Below are 20,879 nucleotides of genomic sequence, written 5' to 3'. Positions count from 1 at the left end.
TCGGGTCTTCATGATTCTATTAAAATTTAATCGTTATAACGTTTTCCGTTAATCAGCTGTCTTATTTACTTAAAGTAATCCTTATAAATAATGTATATTGTATATGTAGATATTGAGAGAAAAACATGCAGTATACAAAATATTTAAAATAGATAAAACTTATTTCGATCGTCACATAATACTTAGGTTTTTTATTGTTTTTTTCCGGTGGCATTAAAATATACATAAAATACAATAAAAAATATTAGAACATAGCACTCCGTCGCAAATAATTAAAACATATTTATTCATACGGGTTCAGGTCAGTGGATGGAGTGGAGGCACGTGGATGCCGCGTTAGCAGGTCGGAGCCGCGAGTCAGGAGGGCGGCGGGCGCGGGCGGCGCGCGGCGGCGGCCAGCGAGTAGGTCTCGGGCACGAACGTGGGCGGGCACTGCAGGTACGGGTAGTGGTGCGTGCGCCACGCCCACTCCCCCCTCCCCGCCCCCGCACCCGCCCCCGCGCCCGCCGGCGGGGCGGCCGCGCTGCCCGCTGACGGCGACGACTCCTGCGACCACGAATCACACTTCACCACGAGTTGCCAATCTAGTGTACAATACTTATACAAATAGTTGATTGAGGAGAGATAATAGATACGTATGTATTTTTCTCGCAACTTTTCAACTCGATGGCCGTGTCGTTTATGCTAATGGTGTAAGAAATATAGTCATTTATCGTCACTAAAAATATACAGCAACGAATAAAAATATAACACACACACAAGCACAATAAGGACAATACGACAATAGCATGTAAGTCCAATAGAGTTGTTGACTATACTATGCAAAAAAAATATTTTTTACATCGTGCAGCACTAAAATTATAAAAAACAAGAACCTGTCGTCATATAGTCGCTACTCGTTTTGATCGGTCTCTGTGTATATATTTAATATATATATACATATAACAGTATCCTCACCTGTCTAGAGGTGTCGCGCGACGCGCTACGACCGAACATGAGCCGCAGCCGCGACACGCCCGCGCCCGACGCCGGCACACTGCAATACAAACATTCATTATATCTGACACATTCAGGTACGATGATACAGAGAACTTACTAATAGTCGTAAAATGATTTCTTACTGTACTTTGATATAGAATACTTAAATAAGTTATTTTGTTAAGGTTATCACCCTACCAGATTTTTATTGTGTACTATTTATAATTATAATTAAGTGAATAATTACAAATTAATTAATATGGTCCTATTCTGCCTGAAACACAGGAACTCCTAGTTCAGGCATTTGTAAACTTTTCCTTATCCTTAATCCTTAGTCTTTAAGTGCTAACACTGTACTTATACTGGTTTCAATAAAATTATTTGTATTTGTATTTGTATTATTTATAATTTGCGTAATACTTTTTACACAATTTTTACAATAAAATATTATCTTTTCATATTCCTCCCTCCCATGTAGCAACATATATAAGTTAACATTGTAATGCTAGTTAGGCTTTCCTGAGAAAAAAACATATAGAGTGGTACCTGTCTGGAGCTCCGGGCGCGGGCGACTGCAGCGGGGCCACGCGCCGCGCGCCGCTCGGGCCCTGACACACGACACAGATTACAACACTCTCAATTTAGTCAATAAATAAATGCCGTTCGGGCCGATATAGATCAAGGATAAAATAATCGAATTATTTACTTTGCTTTTCACTTAAATTGTGTGGGAAAATATACAGAAATATCCTATATTAGGTTCGATCGATAAGATCGTTCTCGGGCCGGTAGGAACGCGCCAGCCGCCAGTGGCATGCAGTATGGCAGATATTGAACTTTATTGATCAGGCAATATTGTATAATACATATAGGTATTTATATATACATTACTTAGACTTAAACCTCAATTTTACGAGCATGAGAAGTAAAAAAAACATTTGTTCAGCAGGCCACAAATGTTTCATTTTTGAGGTAATTCATTTAAGCAATGTTTTTTTTAAGGTACAGTGGGTTTAGCCAGCAGAGTTTTTGAAAAATCGTATCGCTTTTTTTTAGATTATAATACGGTTGCCAAAAAATATGAATAGCAATCTCGAGGCCTTCAATTCGAAACCGGATTAAACAACTTTCGCTCGGTGGATAAATCATGAACATAAGTCTAAAACGCTTTTTTACTATTTTTGCACAAAAGTTATTAAAATGCAAATTGTTTCTAAATGCGTAATGTTAATTTTAATCCAACTCATCGATTACTTTTTTGTTTAAGCTACTTACCTAAAAATAACAATTCAATAACAATTACATCTGCGATCCCGGACACGCACGGCCGTCCGCTCAGTGCTCAGCGAGCCTTAAGTAGATTGGTCAAAAGGCAATGTTTTACCTTATCGTGCCTGGGGGCGGCGTCGTGCAGGGCGCGCGCGTCGGGCGGCGGCGACGGCCGGCGCATGCGCTCGCCTCCGGCCGGCTTCTCCTCGGTGTACACTATCTTCTCATATCTATTCAAAATAAAAACAAAACTCATTTATTATTAACAGGTTTTTTCCATGGTGTCGAATCCTCATCTTAAGTTTGGCACTTCTGTTAGGAGGTATCTTAAAAATATATTTTACGAGACTATAATCTTTAATAGAAAAAAACCGACCTCTCAAAACAGTTCGAAATGCCATATAAATTATTTATAATCATCGTGCAGTTCATATTTAATTTCAAGTAGCTTCAAGACTAAGAAAAACGGGTCTCTATCGTACCCATAAATCTTAATTTCAAATATTTGTCCGTAACGTTTTCCATCATAATTTTTATTAGTCACATTTTCAATAGTCAAACAAACAATATAAATTGCAGTTCTGATTTTAGCCATCGTTATTGTTAGTCATAATATTCAAAGTCCACGTGGTATACCATTACATAATGTGAAATGCAATAAACTTAGTATTTTTGCAGGTTATATTGATAGATGGTCAAGTGATTAGTTAACTAACCTAACCCACTTTTTTAATAGCACTTAGGTTCTGTAAGGGTTCAGTTAACCTAACCTAATCATCCATTTTTCTGATAGCAGTTCGGTTCTGAAAGGCTCGCAGTTCTAACCTAACCCATTTTTCTGATAGCAGTTCGGTTCTGAAAGTGTCGCAGTTCTAACCTAAACTGGCCCATTTTTAAGGTAAGAGTTCGGTTCTGTAAGAATCGCAGTTTGTCGTAGAGGAGTTCCAGTCTGGTCTTTCTGAGCAGTTCCATCACCAAATAGCGCTATCTGAATGCAAATAATGCTTGGTTTCTAGATACTCATCTCATACTCCAAGACTCCAGATCCATCAGATACAGGTCCCGGTCCAGGATACAGAATACAGAATACAGAATTTATTGGTAAAATAAAAGTACGTCTTACAAGTCAAAATAAAATACAATTTTACAATTAATAATTATAGATTCAATGAAACAAATCAGGAATAGAAAAATAATAATATTTCGTTTCACGATGTTGGGTCAATGATCTTTGGTTAAGGTTATACACATGAAGTCATCAATTGAGTAGCATGCGTGTTGAATAAGTAATAATTTAAGATTTTTTTTAAAAATTGAGTCAGTTTTCGAGTCCTTTAATGTAGATGGGAGTGAATTATATAATTTTGGTCCGATTACACTAAGCGACCGTCTCGACTTAGCGAGTCGGCAACTCGGAGCAACCAGTTTGGGAGTCCTGCGGGGCGGCCGGTCACAGGTACGTATAGATGCATTAGTTTTATACGTATGCATATTTGCTCTGACGTACATACAAGCCGACAGTACAAATATACAAGGCAAAGTTAATATTTTATGCTTTTTAAATAGCGGTTGTGCTGGGTGGTCAGAGGGTTTACCGTCGATTATGCGGAGAGCACGTTTTTGCATTCTAAACACCCTATCACGTTCAGCGGCTGTGGCCCAGAGATCTACACCATGTGTAAGGATCGAATGGAAATATCCGTAATACGCTCTTTTGAGATTATCCGAAGTTAGGCTGGGTGCTAACCTGGACAGTGCATAGCAGGCTGAAGCTAGCCTGTCGCAGGTCGACTGGATATGTGGACCCCAAGTCAGCCCGGCATCAATTTCGAACCCAAGATATTTAACTGTATCAACCTGAGGGATTTGGGTGTTGTTAAGAACTATATTTAATTTTGTTTTAATCGTGTTTCTTAACTGGAAGTGGATAATATTCGTTTTATCCAAGTTTAATACCATACCATTAGCATTAAACCATTTGAAGAGTTGATTTATTACATAATTAAGTTTCGTTTTTAAAGTTTCAAAATCATCCGCATGCACAATCACACAAGTATCATCAGCGAACATGATATATTCAGAGCCACTGTCCCAGCCAGGTCCGGGTCCGAGATCGAATCCGGGTTCGATTTGGGTCCGGATCCGGTTCCGACCACGACGACGTCCCAACAATGCTCGCTTTGACCCCACAAGTATCAGCTCCCTACAGTCACACACGGCGGCGGTTCCCTTATGGTGTGGGGCTGTTTCAGTGCAAGTGGAGTTGGTCCTTTACATCGAATAAACGACATTATGACGAAGGAAGTTTATGAAGGAATATTACAAGATGTGTTTCTTCCCTGGGCACGCCAAAATTTCGGCAGAGCGTTTATGTTTCAGCAAGATAATGACCCGAAACATTCGTCTAATTAAACAATTGTTCAAAAAACGTAGAGTGAGGGTTTTGGAATGGCCCAGCCAAAGTCCGGACTTGAATCCTATAGAAAACCTATGGAAGGAGCTAGGTCGTCGTGTGAGTGCAAGAAATGTCAACGAAAGATTTGAACAATTAAAGGAAGAGTGGGAACGCATTTCAAGTTCTTTCTTCGCGAAGTTGATTGCATCACTTCCCCGAAGATGCTAAGCTGTTCTTGATGCAAAGGGTTTCTGTACCAAGTACTAATCTAATATTTTGATTTTCAGGGCAGAATCTGTAATTTTTAGGGATCCGTAGCCAAATGGCAAAAAACGGAACCCTTATAGATTCGTCATGTCCGTCTGTTTGTCCGATTATGTCACAGCCACTTTTTTCCGAAACTATAAGAGCTATTGAGGTAGATGTGAGCGTAAAGGAAACACAGCAGTTCAGTCGACGGTCCGTTTATTACTGGTGGATACAAAAGGGGGCGCGGGGAGCGACACCGCGCCCGCGTCGGTTTGCATGCATATACTACATTTCTCCCACACTAATCTTGAAACCTAGTAACAAACAAATAATTAATATTAATAATAATAAGTAGGCATATTATTTTCCTACTCCTAAACTTTATAGTTAATGTCTTTTCTTGGACGCAGCAGACGTCTTGATGAGGACTCTGCGAGAGCGGTTGACTCAGCGGTCTCTTGCACAGGTGCGTCGACCGCGCTCGGCAGCTGCACCGGCGTCCCCGGCGCGGAGCCGCTCGGGGAGGCCGGCGGGGAGCCTCCGTCACCAACGCAATCTGCCCACATTTCCTCCTCCGCGCGTGTCTCCCGAGTCACCTCGGAGGCTAACTCACCAGACCCATTATCCTTATTAATAAGAGATCCTTCGGGTAAACTTGAACAATTCATTGAGGGTTCAGACACTAGCGGGCTGGGAAGTGAAGGCAATTGGGTAGGTGTATCCAGGTCCTCTAAATCACTCATAGTAGTGATACTATCATTAGGACCTTTATACTTTAACAATTGGTCTATGTGGCGTACACAATAAGAATTATATTTATACATAAATATTTTAAACATTTTATTGCCAACCCTTTCCTTTATGACACCTAACTGCCAACTTTCTTTTCGAGCACTGTACCACCGAACCCAAACTTTGTCCCCTAAGTCGAAACAACGGCGATGTTCCGGCGCAGGTGTTTGCGCGTGCTTATTATTATTAGCACGAGGTAAAATTAAATCAAGACGCGACCTCAAATTTCTTCCAAACATTAGTTCGGCGGGGGTCGTTCCTGTAGTACAGTGCGCGGTATTTCTGTAAGTAAACAAATACTCATACAAGGCGTCAATCATTTTTTGGTGAGACATATTCTCATTCAAAATACATTTAATCATACGTTTGCAGTTTTTTACTGTATTCTCCGCCTGACCATTACTATTTGGATGGTATACAGGAGAATTCATGTACTTAATTCCATTGTTAGAACAAAAAAGTCTAAACTCGGCGCAATTTATCTTGACATCATTGTCTGAAACTAATACATTCGGTATACCGAAATACGAAAATAAATATGTCAACTTAGAAATAAGTGCTTGCGTAGAGGTACCATTATTCATATGTAAACAATCTAGCCACTTGCTAAACGCATCGACCACGACCAGATATACCCGTTGCCCCACCGTCATGTAATCAAAATGAACACGGTTCCAAACTCCAGACGGCCGCGGCCAGCTCGCTGGCGCCTCGCGCGGCGGTTTGGCGCGTAACGAAATGCAGGTGGCGCACGCGCCGATACAGCGCTCGATATCGGCGTCGATCCCCGGCCACCACATCCGAGTTCGAGCATTACTCTTCATTTTAACGATACCTAGATGCGTACTATGGAGTTCTTTCAACATGCGCTCCCTAAGTATCATTGGAATGACGACCCTATGTCCCCGTAATAAGATCCCACCTTCCAGTTGTAGGTCCGATTTGCATAGGAAATAAGGTCTAATTTGATCGCATACTATTTTACGCGGCCAACCATTATGCATGTACTTTATAACCGTCTTTAATACGGTATCGTTTCCTGTGGCTTGAATTATTTCGTCGCACGTTACCGCCGGCGATATTGCATTCATAAAATGCAGGGAGTTAAAAGTATCAAACTGGTTATCGCTATCACAATAAGTCTCTGATAAGGGAGCGCGGGAAAAATAATCTGCAACTAAATTATTTTCACTGGAGATGTATTGTACGACGTAGTTGTACGCGGACAAAATAATGGCATATCTTTGTAATCTTAAGGCGGTTGTAATAGAAATACCAGTTTTATTGTTAAAAATCGATACGAGCGGTCGATGATCAGTTTTTAGAATGAACGGCTCACTACGACCGTACAGATATTGATGAAACTTTTTTACCGCAAATATAATTGCCGTCGCTTCTTTCTCTATTTGGCTGTAATTGCGTTCACTACTTGTTAGTGACCTGGAAGCAAATGCAAGCGGCCGCTCCAGACCCTCAGCATCACGAGTCGACAGAACTGCGCCAAGGCCGGCGGGGCCAGCGTCAGCCGCTAGAACCAGCTGAGCTTCGGGGTCGAAGTGCGCGAGCGCGCGCTCTGAGGCCAGCTCGCGCTGCACCTGTCGCACGGCGCGGCGTTGCCGCTCGCCCCACTCCCACTCTGCTCCCGACCGTAGTAATTCATGCAGCGGACTTAACACACTAGACGCGTTTGGAATGAAATTCCTGTAATAGTTAACCATGCCTAAAAAACGTTTAACCTCCGTTATATTTTTAGGTTCCGGTGCATTAATTACTGCTTTTACCTTTTGCGCGCTGGATTGAAGCCCTTCTTTACTTATCGTGTAACCTAAATAAGTAACACTATTTTTGAAAAACTCACACTTTTCTTTCTGCAGACGGAGACCCGCTTTGTCAAGCCTACTCAGTACTTCCCGTAACCTGCTAAGGTGGACAACTTTGTTGGGACCTGTAACACATATGTCGTCCAGCCAGCAACTTACACCCTCTATGCCGGCAAGCAACGTCTCCATGGCTTTTTGAAAAATAGCCGGGGCATTCGCTAAGCCATATACGAGACGAGTATACTTAAATAACCCCTTCGGCGTGTTTATTGTGGTGAGCTCCTGGGACGCATCGCTTAAAACAAATTGATTGTATGCGTTCTTCAAATCTATTTTACTATAGTGCTCGCCGCCGCCCAGCTTTGCGAATACTTCCTCTATACGCGGAAGCGGATACTTATCAATCACTAAGTCCTTATTCAGGGTAACTGAAAAATCCCCCGCGATTCTTACTTTACCGTTCTCTTTAAGCACTGGTACAATTGGAGTGGCGTATAAGGAATGGTTGACGGGTACTAAAATACCTAAACCTACCAATCTATCCAGTTCAGCTTCTACTTTTCCTTTAAGGGCAAAGGGTATTGGTCGTGGCTTAAAAAATTTGGGGCTAGCTTTATTATTTAATATTAAAGTGACTTTAAACTTATTAAATGCACCTAGCTCGTCACGCCACAGGTTAGGGTATTGCTCTAACAAAAGATCAACATCCTTATTTTCACTTATTTTATTTATTCTCGCAGTGAAATATATATCAAAGGCGGCCATAAAATCGCGGCCCAATAAACCGGGACCCCCATCTTTGACAACAAAAATGCTGATGCACTTGGTGCTATTGTTAAAAGTAGCCTCAATATCAAACACTCCTAAGGGTGCGATTTTATGACCGTTATAAAAGCACATACGGACATTACAAGGCAATAATTTGTATTTATGAAACTTATCATAATATAAAGAGTCTGATATGACGCAGGTACCCGAACCGGAATCTAGTTCCATAGTGACAAGATTATCGCCTAACTTGACCTCAACTTCAATAGGTTTTATTGAAACGTACCTTAATCTATAGTTTTGGCACTCCACACAGCACGATGCCTCATCCGAAGTGTCAGTATTTTGCTGCACTATATTATTGATTCGCGACAACTTGCCCTTACACACTTTTTTCAAATGTCCAACTAAACCGCACTTTTGACACTTGTAACCTTTATACTTGCACTGCTCCGCATCATGATTTTTCATGCCGCACACGGTGCACTTGCGAACCTCTCGTCCGCGGTCGGTGGCGGGCTTTGTCCCGCTCACCCGGTACACCGGTTCCTCCTTCACGAGCGCCGCCGCCGTTGACTCCGTGGCGGTCGCTCGGGCATGGCGCGCACTCGCCGCCTGCTGTGCTACTTCCAAAGCCTTCGCAAACGAAAGCGTGGTAGCGTCCTGCTCGAATAAGCGATCACGTTCGCGGCCTACGTTCATGCCTAGCACAAAACGATTGACTAGGAGCATGTCCAATGCACTGCCGAACTCGCAGTGCACGGCTAGTCCGCGCACTCGCGCCGCCCATCCCTCGACACTTTCTCCCGTTGTCCTTCTCGCCTCGGAAAACTTCTCCCTGTCGGCGAAGGTACACCTTTTCGGCGAAAAATGCTTGTTCAGCACTTCGACTAAAGCGTCAAACGCAACCTCCTCTACTTTCATCGGATGCACGAGATCCGTAGCCAGACGGTAAGTCTCATCCGATAGATGAGTGAGTAATAACGGGGCCTTCTTTGCATCCTCAACTGAATTTAAAATAATATACTGCTGCAGCCTTCCAAGAAATATCTTCCACTCTTGAGAATTATGGTCAAAAACTGTAAGACTTCCGATACAAGCCATAATAAATGGTTGTTTTTTTTTTCCACGCGCGGGTAGATTCGTCGCCAGTGAAGTAGATGTGAGCGTAAAGGAAACACAGCAGTTCAGTCGACGGTCCGTTTATTACTGGTGGATACAAAAGGGGGCGCGGGGAGCGACACCGCGCCCGCGTCGGTTTGCATGCATATACTACAGCTATACTGTTCAAACTTGGTAAGTAGATGTATTCTATGAACCGCATTAAGATTTATACACAAAAATAGAAAAAAAAAAACAATAAATTTTGGAGGTTCCCCATACTTAGAACTGAAACTCAAAAAATCTTTTTTTCATCAAACCCATACGTGTGGGGTATCTATGGATAGGTCTTTAAAAATGATATTGAGGTTTCTAATATAATTTTTTTCTAAACTGAATAGTTTGCGCGAGAGACACTTCCAAAGTGGTAAAATGTGTCCCCCCCCCCGTAACTTCTAAAATGACAGAATGAAAAATCTAAAAAAATATATGATATACATTGCCATGCAAACTTCCACCGAAAATTGGTTTGAACGAGATCTAGTACCTAAGTAGTTTTTTTTTAATATGTCATAAAATTTAAAAAAAAAATTCTTTCATCAAACCCCATACGTGTGGGGTATCTATGGATACGTCTTCAAAAATGATATTTAGGTTTCTTTAGATTAACTCCATCAAGGTTGTTGTCATGAAAACCTTTACGATTTGACAGTTTTTGGACTAATAATATTAGTCTAATACGAGTATGGTTCGAGAAATTGACCCCAGCACTAGAAAGATAATGTTGTAATTTCTAGTAGTCTTACCCATCCTTGCCCTTGACGGAGATGGGCTTAAGATCCCTGGCGGGGCGCGCGGCCACGCGCGGCGGCGGCGTGCGCGGCAGCGAGCGCGCCTGCACGTGCGCCGCGTGCGCGCCGTGCGTGCCGTGCGTGCCGTGCGTGCCGTGCGAGCCGTGCGTACCGTGCGAGCCGTGCGCACCGTGCGGCGACAGCGTGCGCGGCGCGGTGGCGGGAGGCTCCGGGCTAGTACAACGTATTGGCATGATTGACATGTTCCAAACAACATAAACATATTTGAAGTAAATGAGCACATTGAAGATATCGACGGAAATCTGAAGTAACACAGAACACTCTACGTCACAGGGATATTTACTATAAGACTATAATTAATTCCACAGCTACGCCCGGTAGTACCCTGTCAGTATAGTCCCCTGTACTCGGGTTCGACCCGCGAGGTGCCGTACAGCACGTCGGGCACGATCCGGTCGAGCCGCTACCGCAGGGAGCTCGCATCCACGCCCAGCAGCACCCTGTTGTAATCACCTGTGTTCGGGTTCGACCCGGGAGGTACCGTACAGCACGTCGGGCACGACCCGGTCAAGCCACCGCCGCAGCGAGCCCACCAACACGCCCAGCAGCACCCTGTTATAGTCACCTGTGCCCGGGCTCGACCCGGGAGGTGCCGTACAGCACGTCGGGCACGACCCGGTCGAGCCGCCGCCGCAGCGAGCCCGCCTCGACGCCCAGCAGCACCCTGTTGTAGTCACTTGTGCTCGGGCACGACCCGTGAGGTGCCGTACAGCACGTCGGGCACGACCCGGTCGAGCCGCCGCCGCAACGAGCCCGCCTCGACGCCCAGCAGCACCCTGTTGTAGTCACCTGTGCTCGGGCTCGACCCGGGAGGTGCCGTACAGCACGTCGGGCACGACCCGGTCGAGCCGCCGCCGCAGCGAGCCCGCCTCGACGCCCAGCAGCACGCGGTTGGTGTACAGCTCGCGGCGGTCCTCCTCCTGCTTCTGCAGCATGAACTCCTCGAGCGTGACGAAGCCGGAGAAGGAGGCGGGCGCCGGCCGCGGGATGAAGATGCGGGACGCCACGATGTCGTTGTTGCCAAACTCTGGGAAACGAAAACAACAACTTTATTTCATAAAGGTTGGCCCAAAAATACTTTGACAGAATTTTTCGGAATATTCTTCTTACTTACAGATCTTTTACAAATTAACATAAAATATTTAAACTATCATCATTTATTCGTAACTAAGATCGTATCATCTTCAAAGCTCCTTACCTATAACTTGAATACACCAACGCATCAACCCAAATATGCCGCGGTAAAAATATTGCCAACGTATTTTTAGAACAACCTGTACCTACATTTACATGATATGGATTTGATATTTTTGGTAAAGCTTGATTCTATTAATTATCCAATACAATATTTCTCGAGCGGTTTTTTCGAGCTATTTAAGTACGTACCCAGTAAATTCGGGTTAGAAGCGTGCATATAATTATGCGGCTTCCTCGGCGGCGCGGGCGGAGCCTGCAGCAGCGGCACCGCGGGCGGCGGCTGCGGGGGCGAGGCCGGAGCCTGCGCGGCCGGCGAGGCCGGGGAGGCTGCGGAGGCCGGCGAGACCGGAGAGGCTGCGGAGGTCGGCGAGGCCGGAGAGGACTCGGCCTGCGACTGCGACGGCCGTCGGTAGCTGCGGTAGTGCTCCGTCGGCACCGGCACCAGGGACTGCTTACTCTTTTGCGAAATTTGCCATATTTATTTCAATTTGCCTATTATTAATTTTAACACAAGGAGCGGTCATTCTCCTGTACTACGGTAATGGGCATGTCGCTCTAAACGTCGGGAGATAATTTTCAAGATTTACACATGATGAATTTTTGTATTCGTGATTACACATATTTTATTATTACTATTCAGCAGTCAGGCGCTTTGTAACGTATACATGTAAACTGCATATTGCTAACTGGTCACGTAACACACGCTTTATAATGTTACTTTTTACATGTCGCAGCACAATTTTCTTGTAATGTGGAATGCTTAAGCTTAGCTTCGTCATCAAATAAAAAAACATGTAATGATGGTGTTAAATAAGAAAGGAAATTCGTATAAATCATTAAAAAACATAATTGTAGTCGTTTTCTAGGTTTCCGGGAGCACAAAAGCTTGGTGCGTACCTTTTTATCGTCTTTGTTCTTGTTCCGCGAGAAGAAGCGCAGGTACTTGCGGTCGAGACTCGCCGCGCCCACCGTCTCCGTCGACTCGCTCCTGCAACCGCCCGACTGAGTTAACATACTAACATCTACCAATTGGGTACTTGACAGGCCTTGACACATGTTGAATATTATATCAAAATTTAGCTAAACGGATAGAAAGTGAGCCATCCATTATAAAAAAGTGGAGTGTTAAATGACATGTTCAGATAAAAAAATACAATTCGAAATACAGTTACCTAATAGTTCATGAACATTATTGCGTTAAGGTAAGGTCTAGAAATGGTCAGTTAAGTATTTGCTTCGCAAATTACCTTTGCATGCGATGCGTGAGTTTCTTAAGAGAGGCAGAACTTGGACTAGTTCTTCCCTTGCCCTTGTTTTCGCAATCGCGGTCCCTCGGCCTCGCTGTCGTCGAGTGCTATATTACCTATGCATCCGATGGGTGAGCTTCTTGAGGGAGCCGAACTTGGACTTGTCCTTCTCCTTGTCCTTGGTGTCGCGGTCGCGGTCCCTCGGCCTCTCGGCCTCGATATCCGAGTCCGTAGAATAGTCCGTCTCCGAGTACTGTCTCGGTAAGTCCGCAGATAACTGCAACACGAATTATCTCTTTACATTGGGGTTTTTTATAAACAGTGGAAAATAGAAGGCTTAATAATAGCTTTTATCACACGTGTTACGCGAAATAAGTTTCGTCGGCGCTGTCGCAGGCAGCAGGGCGGGCCGGTGAGGTGGCCCTGCAGGGAGCAACACTCACGGGCGCGGGCTGGTCGTGCGTGGCGCGGGTGATGAGGTCGAGCCAGGCGCGGGTGGCGTCGGCGCTGTCGCACGCGAAGTAGAGGGCGGGCAGGTGTGGTAGCCCTGCAGGGAGCAACACTCACGGGCGCGGGCTGGTCGTGCGTGGCGCGGGTGATGAGGTCGAGCCAGGCGCGGGTGGCGTCGGCGCTGTCGCACGCGAAGTAGAGGGCGGGCAGGTGTGGTAGCCCTGCAGGGAGCAACACTCACGGGCGCGGGCTGGTCGTGCGTGGCGCGGGTGATGAGGTCGAGCCAGGCGCGGGTGGCGTCGGCGCTGTCGCACGCGAAGTAGAGGGCGGGCAGGTGTGGTAGCCCTGCAGGGAGCAACACTCACGGGTGCGGGCTGGTCGTGCGTGGCGCGGGTGATGAGGTCGAGCCAGGCGCGGGTGGCGTCGGCGCTGTCGCACGCGAAGTAGAGGGCGGGCAGGTGTGGTAGCCCTGCAGGGAGCAACACTCACGGGCGCGGGCTGGTCGTGCGTGGCGCGGGTGATGAGGTCGAGCCAGGCGCGGGTGGCGTCGGCGCTGTCGCACGCGAAGTAGAGGGCGGGCAGGTGTGGTAGCCCTGCAGGGAGCAACACTCACGGGTGCGGGCTGGTCGTGCGTGGCGCGGGTGATGAGGTCGAGCCAGGCGCGGGTGGCGTCGGCGCTGTCGCACGCGAAGTAGAGGGCGGGCAGGTGTGGTAGCCCTGCAGGGAGCAACACTCACGGGCGCGGGCTGGTCGTGCGTGGCGCGGGTGATGAGGTCGAGCCAGGCGCGGGTGGCGTCGGCGCTGTCGCACGCGAAGTAGAGGGCGGGCAGGTGTGGTAGCCCTGCAGGGAGCAACACTCACGGGTGCGGGCTGGTCGTGCGTGGCGCGGGTGATGAGGTCGAGCCAGGCGCGGGTGGCGTCGGCGCTGTCGCACGCGAAGTAGAGGGCGGGCAGGTGTGGTAGCCCTGCAGGGAGCAACACTCACGGGTGCGGGCTGGTCGTGCGTGGCGCGGGTGATGAGGTCGAGCCAGGCGCGGGTGGCGTCGGCGCTGTCGCACGCGAAGTAGAGGGCGGGCAGGTGTGGTAGCCCTGCAGGGAGCAACACTCACGGGTGCGGGCTGGTCGTGCGTGGCGCGGGTGATGAGGTCGAGCCAGGCGCGGGTGGCGTCGGCGCTGTCGCACGCGAAGTAGAGGGCGGGCAGGTGTGGTGGCCCTGCAGGGAGCAACACTCACGGGCGCGGGCTGGTCGTGCGTGGCGCGGGTGATGAGGTCGAGCCAGGCGCGGGTGGCGTCGGCGCTGTCGCACGCGAAGTAGAAGGCGGTGCCGGTGTGGTACACCTTGAAGGCGTGCGGCCGCGACTTCACCTCGCCCGCCGCCGCCGCCGTGAACCCCGCCAGCTGGATCATGCAGTCCGCCCGTGTGCCCTGAGATTCATTACATTTATATTTTATCATTCATTCACGGTCATTGCGTATACAATATAATAGTACATTACGATACAAGTGCGAAAAATAGGAAATTCGAAACGAGTGGCGATAAATTAAAACACGACCGAAGGGAGTGTTTTAAATCGACACGAGTTGCGAATTACCTATTCGCACATGTATCGTACAACGTTTTACAGTACATATGGCCCTTTAAATGTTCGACACAGAAACGTAATATGCTACTTCTCGCACTAGTGCTATAAAGTAGCCCCATATGTACTGTAATTAACATTTTCAGAATGCTGTTTGTGCTTCCTCGATACTGCAGCGCCTCTGCACTCACGTCCGGGCTCCGATAAGCGTACAGGGTGGTGTCGGCCAGCAGCAGGTGTCGTCTCGCCCAGCGCGCCTGCTGCTGGCCGCGCGCCCGCACTCGCTGCCACACGGGGCCGCCCTCGCCCCCCGCCAGGGCCCGAGCGGCGACGCCGCGACGTTCTGCAACACACAGGTCAGTTTGCAGTCGCAAACGAGGGAAAAAAAAAAATTGTGCTCAATATATATAATAATATATATCGACGAAATATACAATAAAAATAATGTTCAAAAATAACTAGAGAATATCAAAACTTCGCCTTCATTTCCTGAATCTGTATAAATAAATGTAGTGGAACTCACTGGCAAGTAAGGAGTTCTTCTTCTTCAAGCTCTTGGACTTGTAGGCGGGGAAGATGCCGCGGGTGGGCGCGTGGGTCGCGGCGGGCGCCTCCGGCCGCGGGCCCGGCAGGCCGGGGCCGGGCAGGCCGGGGCCGGGCTGGCCGGGGCCGGGCTGGCCGGGGCCGGGCTGGCCGGGGCCGGGCTGGCCGGGGCCGGGCTGGCCGGGGCCGGGCGCTGCGGGCGGAGCGCCCCGCGCCGGCGGCTCCGCGGGCGGCACGCGCAGGTCGTGCCGCGTCAGATGGCGGAGCGGGACGGATATCTAAGGGTTCCGATAATATGCATCAAATTGATACGTGTTCTTCGCAAAAAGGAGCTGAATACGGTATGTGAGTCAGACCAAGCTTAGTTGGCAGCGATTTTGATAGCACACACGAGATAGATGTTATTTAATACGTCAACTTCTATGAAATACGGGGCGGGCTGGTGGGCGCGAGCTCTCGGGAGGGAACTCCCGGGCTCCAGCTCACCTGCGACACGTCGATCCTGTGCGGGCGGGGCGGGCTGGTGGGCGCGGGCTCGGGCGGCACGGGGCGCAGCGCGGGGTAGGGGAGGGGCGCGGGGCGGGGCCGCGCGGGGGAGGGCGCGGCCCGCAGGGGAGGGGGCGGGGCCCGCGCTAGCGACTCCTGGATGTTGCGGACCGCCTCGCTCACGGATAGCGAGCGCTCCTCCTGAACAACAATCATTATTTATATCAGAAACCATAGACTGACCGAAAACGTCGACCTGATAAAAAGTTAAACGAAAATATGAATTAGAACGCGTAATCGGTGCTCCGGCAGCCTTCTATACGATTGTAGATCTACAGTAGACCTGCGGCCTGCGGACTCCGCACACGCCCTTTGGCCTCGACGTTGACATTAGTAGCCTCAACCGTTCGCCTAACGCGAACTCGTTGCGCTCATCCGTCAGCCACCTCTACTGGAAGATACCTGTATAAGTGTATATCTAATAAAAGTACCTGCGGACTCTTAGCCGACAGTCGCCGCACGCGACCTTGGGCCTCGACGTCGACATTAACGGCCTCGACCGTTTCCGGGCCCGTCTCGGCCTCGCCGAACGCGAACTCGTTCCTCTCGTCCGTGAGCCTTCTCTTATGCAAGATGGCCTCTTCGATCTGCGAGCTGGACTTCTTGAAGTCGAGGATCTGGTCGGCTTTCTCGGCGGAGTGCACGAACACTGTCGGCGAGTCGGCAGGCGTTGTCGGGGATTCGGGGATCACCTGGTTATAGTGAACAATGTCAGAATATAACGAAAAGTGACGTTAACAGATAATAAATAAAACATTTATTTTGTTGTCTAACAACACAATGATCCACGCATTCCACGCTTCTTCCTTATGATTTTTTAATTATGAGACGATCGAAAAAAACGCAATGCGAAATGGAACACACGTTTCCATGGAATCTTGCTCCATATTACCTGCTGCATCAGCGGGCCGGGCGGCTCGGTGTGGAAGTCGTAGGCGGGCGTGGAGTGGCTCTTGTCGAGCTTGCCGCGCGGCCGCTCGTCGCGCGGCGGCTCGGGCGCGCCGGGCCCCGCGCCGGGCCCCCCGCCTGGCCCCCCGCCTGGCCCCCCGCCGGGCCCCCCGCCGGGCCCCGCCGGGCACGTCAGCGGCCGCGGGGACAGCTCCAGCCCCGTGCTGCACGACACCGCCTGCCATCGCGAATTAATATACTGTGAGACTAATAAATATTATTTAGTACACCCAGCTAAATACCCGATGTGTTTGACCACATTGGCTTCACATCCTTATTTTTATGGAATCACGAAAAAATCACGACAGATCACGATGGGGGTAGGGGGGGTATAAGGAGTCCTCACGTGTATTTTTCTACAGTGAACGAAACTCCGAAAAACCCGAAATACCTTGTCGCGGCGGTAGTGCAGGTCGACGCGGGCCTGCTGCAGGGAGCACCACAGCTGGTCGAGGAGACATACCTTGTCGCGGCGGTAGTGCAGGTCGACGCGGGCCTGCTGCAGGGAGCACCACAGCTGGTCGAGGAGACATACCTTGTCGCGGCGGTAGTGCAGGTCGACGCGGGCCTGCTGCAGGGAGCACCACAGCTGGTCGAGGAGACATACCTTGTCGCGGCGGTAGTGCAGGTCGACGCGGGCCTGCTGCAGGGAGCACCACAGCTGGTCGAGGAGACATACCTTGTCGCGGCGGTAGTGCAGGTCGACGCGGGCATGCTGCAGGGAGCACCACAGCTGGTCGAGGAGACATACCTTGTCGCGGCGGTAGTGCAGGTCGACGCGGGCCTGCTGCAGGGAGCACCACAGCTGGTCGAGGAGACATACCTTGTCGCGGCGGTAGTGCAGGTCGACGCGGGCCTGCTGCAGGGAGCACCACAGCTGGTCGAGGAGACATACCTTGTCGCGGCGGTAGTGCAGGTCGACGCGGGCCTGCTGCAGGGAGCACCACAGCTGGTCGAGGCCGCGCCGCGGGCGCCGGGCGGTGGGGGAGCCGCCGCTCACGGAGTGACGACGGGTAGTCAGCGTGCGTGGCGGCGGCGGGTACATCCTGCATAAACACATAGCTATAGTTTAAGCTGTCATCATCTCAGCCGAAAGACGGCCATTACTGGACAAAGACCTTCCCCAAGGATTTCCACAACGAACGGTTATTCCCTGCCCTCGACCAACGGTTTCCCGGGACTTTAACCAGATCGTTTGTCCATCTACTTTGGGGCCTACCCACACGTTGCGTGTTCCGATACGTGCAAGCTGTGCAATGTTTCCGAAAACGTTGGAATTTGACGACTCTGCAACAAAGTTCTAAGTTTAGTGGACAAGGTCTGGCTGACTGTCTATCAGTGTACCTGCGGTCCAGCGGCAAGGTGGGGGAGGCGGGCTCCTCGTCGGAGGAGTCCCCGGGCGCCGGCGCGGGCGCGGGCGGCGCCAGCGTGCCGCCGGGCGGCCGCTCCGGCTCCAGGCGGCCCACTTTCCTGCACAACACACCACAATTATCTACACAGTCGTACTTAGCTATTTTATGTCTCGGCTCATGAGGCGGTTATTTTCAAATGTTTTGACACTGTTTTTTTTTAATATATTATAGGACATTATTACACAAATTAACTAAGTCCCACAATAAGCTCAATAAGGCTTGTGTTTAGGGTACTTAGACAACGATATATATAATATATAAATATTTATAAATACTTAAATACATAGAGAACACCCAGGACTCAGGAACAAATATTCATGCTCATCACACGAATAAATGCCCTTACCAGGATTTCAACCCGCGACCATCAGCTTCGTAGGCAGGGTCACTACCCACTAGGCCAAACCGGTCGTCAAAATATTGTTTTGGATGGTAGAACGCCAAGAATACCTCCTTCCAGCAAGCACCTCCCAACGCTCCCGCTACGCGTTTTAGCACGTCCTTGTAGCGAAGGTGGGAAAGACAAACCTAAGCCCTCCTACGTGTACACGTTCAACGCAGCTGGCCAACTTTATTGTCACGCGTGCATTAGAGTATTTAAGAGCAAGTTCGGCCTGGCCAGCCACATTTTTTTTTTTTTTTTAAATGTTTTAAGTGTCAGTTTTAGACACAGGGCCCTCGCTAGGGATACGGGCGACCCTGTGCCCGATGTGACATTCGCGATGGGGTTCTTATGTTTTATGCGATGCCGGGTCCGGCATCACCATCAGTCGAAACAATGGTGATGCTCAGTTTTTAAAGACCCGGCGTTGTTGTTGTGTTTTGAGCTTTTGATGGACCCATGGTCCCCGCATTGATTACGGGCGGCCATGGTTCCTGGTTGGTATTTGTGAAGTCTTAGTTTTTGTTGCGATTAGATTTGTTATTGAGTGAAAGTTATGTTATGATTAATGTGGACTTGATGTGATTTTTACTGTTGGTTGTTTGATTTGCGAAATTTTAAATGTTGTTTTAATTTGAAATATGGTTTATAATTGATTTTAGTAGTGGTTTTTGATTTTTAAGTTTTCATAATTGGTTTAGGTTGGAGGGACCGCAGTAGAAATTAATAAATGCACTCAACGGACGCTGCTGCCCGTCCGTCGGTTTTTCCCTTAGTCGCCTTTTACGACACCCACGGGACGAGATGGGGTGGTGCTATTCTAAACGCCGGCACCACACGGCGGGCCAGCCACATTAGGGCTTGTACACTTTGGGGTATACGAGTACACCCAGTGTTTCAAACGAGTAAATCTAGTAGGATATAGGTATTTTGTAGGTTAGATGGTTGGATGTTCGTCTGATGAGAATTTAGTAGTTAATATACGTTTAAAGCTGTTGTTATGGTAAACAATACAGGGGTGGAGACCCGTATTGTTGTTTTTAAGCGTCACATTTACGCTGTTAGCTATAGTTAGAGGATAAAACTTACCGAATGGGAATGATTTGTTCATTCCAAGAGTCGCATTGCCTGCGCACATTTCTCGTTCAAGCATTGAATTATGACACAAATACTTTGTTGACATCGTGATACATACATTCACAATTGAAATACATTTATAACACTGAGATATTGAGCACAAACAACTTAGGTTTGGTGACTTTAGTACCAAACTACCAAACAGTAGTAGACTTAGTGATTGTCGGTGGTTTGGTAATAGACAAACGATCGAACGTGTCGTGCATTAATAGACTGTAGGACCCGCCCTGATCAGTAAACACTGGCTCGCTCACACAGACACGCACAGCAATGTCACACGTCCACTCTCGCCCTCGGCTCTCGTGCAACTGACGCGGCATCCTATGCGGTCTGCGCCCGAGACGGTGTGTATCTATTTATGTATAGATACTACCTATACACTACATCTCTTCCCTATTAAAAGATTATTTACCACAATAGCTAACTTCTATATTGTTTGATTTGATTACATGACCTATCGTTATCAAGTAGTTAATTCCTGTCACTTGCGTGTTCTTCAATTGGTTTCCACTCTCCTTCCACTTAATTTACTATTTTCCAATTTCTTATTAATTTTATTTGTTTATTTGTTTATTAGGATCACCAACAGAAGATACAATTCACATACTATAATTTACATACTAAAAGAGCACATTTATAATTGATCCCCCACTTAAAGGCAATCACAGCATGCATTATTTAAGTTAAGATTCAGAATAAGACCTTAATATAAATATGATATTAATTAACAAAACGTCTACTTAATACGAACAATAAATTTTCCACACAAAAGTAACCAAGTTAGCCGAGCTAGCTGAGGTTGCCAACAGATAATAATTTGTTTTTAAATGAGGCTTCACTGTCGTGAAACACATCCAAAGAAGGGACATTATTAGCATGCTTGTTGTATAGGCGAGCCAGGCGAGGCAAAGGGGAGTGAGCCAATAGGTTAGTTCGACTACGACGCACATAGAGTAAGGCACAAGGATAACGTGGTAAACGAGACGGCACTTTCAGCCCTATCTGACTAACAATATGCATGCAGTCAATCTTGTCGTTTAGAAGTTTGTACAAGAACATTAGGTCCAGCATAGTACGCCTACTACTAAGAGAAATTAGTTTAAATGGTTTAAGTCTAGCGTTATATGCTTGGCAGCCTGTTCCACGGCGATAAGCAAGATGTCTAGTAAACCTTTTTTGCAATCGTTCAATCC

At 48.1% G+C, this 20,879-nt stretch overlaps 2 protein-coding genes across 2 annotated transcripts in view; both read right to left on the bottom strand.

Annotated features, from left to right (window-relative positions):
* Positions 1-544: 544 nt before the first annotated feature.
* The window catches only part of LOC133520224 (uncharacterized), a 46,073-nt gene continuing 25,738 nt past the window's right edge, over positions 545-20,879 (bottom strand). Inside the window, exons 2-17 of the mRNA XM_061854605.1 lie at positions 18,100-18,225; positions 17,147-17,801; positions 16,700-16,933; positions 16,239-16,499; positions 15,748-15,948; positions 15,242-15,539; positions 14,910-15,061; positions 14,366-14,563; positions 12,805-12,965; positions 12,339-12,429; positions 11,631-11,898; positions 11,034-11,271; positions 10,179-10,397; positions 2,363-2,477; positions 1,525-1,586; positions 545-1,036 (exon numbers count right to left, since the gene is read on the bottom strand). Of these exons, the coding sequence (XP_061710589.1) occupies positions 925-1,036; positions 1,525-1,586; positions 2,363-2,477; positions 10,179-10,397; positions 11,034-11,271; positions 11,631-11,898; positions 12,339-12,429; positions 12,805-12,965; positions 14,366-14,563; positions 14,910-15,061; positions 15,242-15,539; positions 15,748-15,948; positions 16,239-16,499; positions 16,700-16,933; positions 17,147-17,801; positions 18,100-18,225 (3,391 nt within the window). The 3' untranslated portion in view covers positions 545-924. The remainder of the gene's footprint in view (positions 1,037-1,524; positions 1,587-2,362; positions 2,478-10,178; positions 10,398-11,033; positions 11,272-11,630; positions 11,899-12,338; positions 12,430-12,804; positions 12,966-14,365; positions 14,564-14,909; positions 15,062-15,241; positions 15,540-15,747; positions 15,949-16,238; positions 16,500-16,699; positions 16,934-17,146; positions 17,802-18,099; positions 18,226-20,879) is intronic.
* On the bottom strand, positions 4,349-10,171 carry LOC133520223 (uncharacterized). The gene is made up of 2 exons (XM_061854604.1): positions 8,558-10,171; positions 4,349-5,205 (listed from the first exon to the last, which is right to left on the bottom strand). The coding sequence occupies exons 1-2, from the start codon at positions 9,373-9,375 to the stop codon at positions 5,193-5,195; spliced, it is 831 nt and encodes a 276-aa protein (XP_061710588.1). The 5' UTR covers positions 9,376-10,171; the 3' UTR covers positions 4,349-5,192.

The sequence above is a fragment of the Cydia pomonella genome, chromosome 7 (genome assembly GCF_033807575.1).
Source record: "Cydia pomonella isolate Wapato2018A chromosome 7, ilCydPomo1, whole genome shotgun sequence".
Classification (NCBI taxonomy): Eukaryota; Metazoa; Arthropoda; class Insecta; order Lepidoptera; family Tortricidae; genus Cydia; species Cydia pomonella.
This window is presented reverse-complemented; position numbering and strand designations above follow the sequence as displayed.

Coding starts and splice junctions, on each gene's coding strand:
- LOC133520223 (XM_061854604.1), bottom strand. CDS start 9,375: ATGGCTTGTATCGGAAGTCTTACAGTTTTTGACCATAATTCTCAAGAG.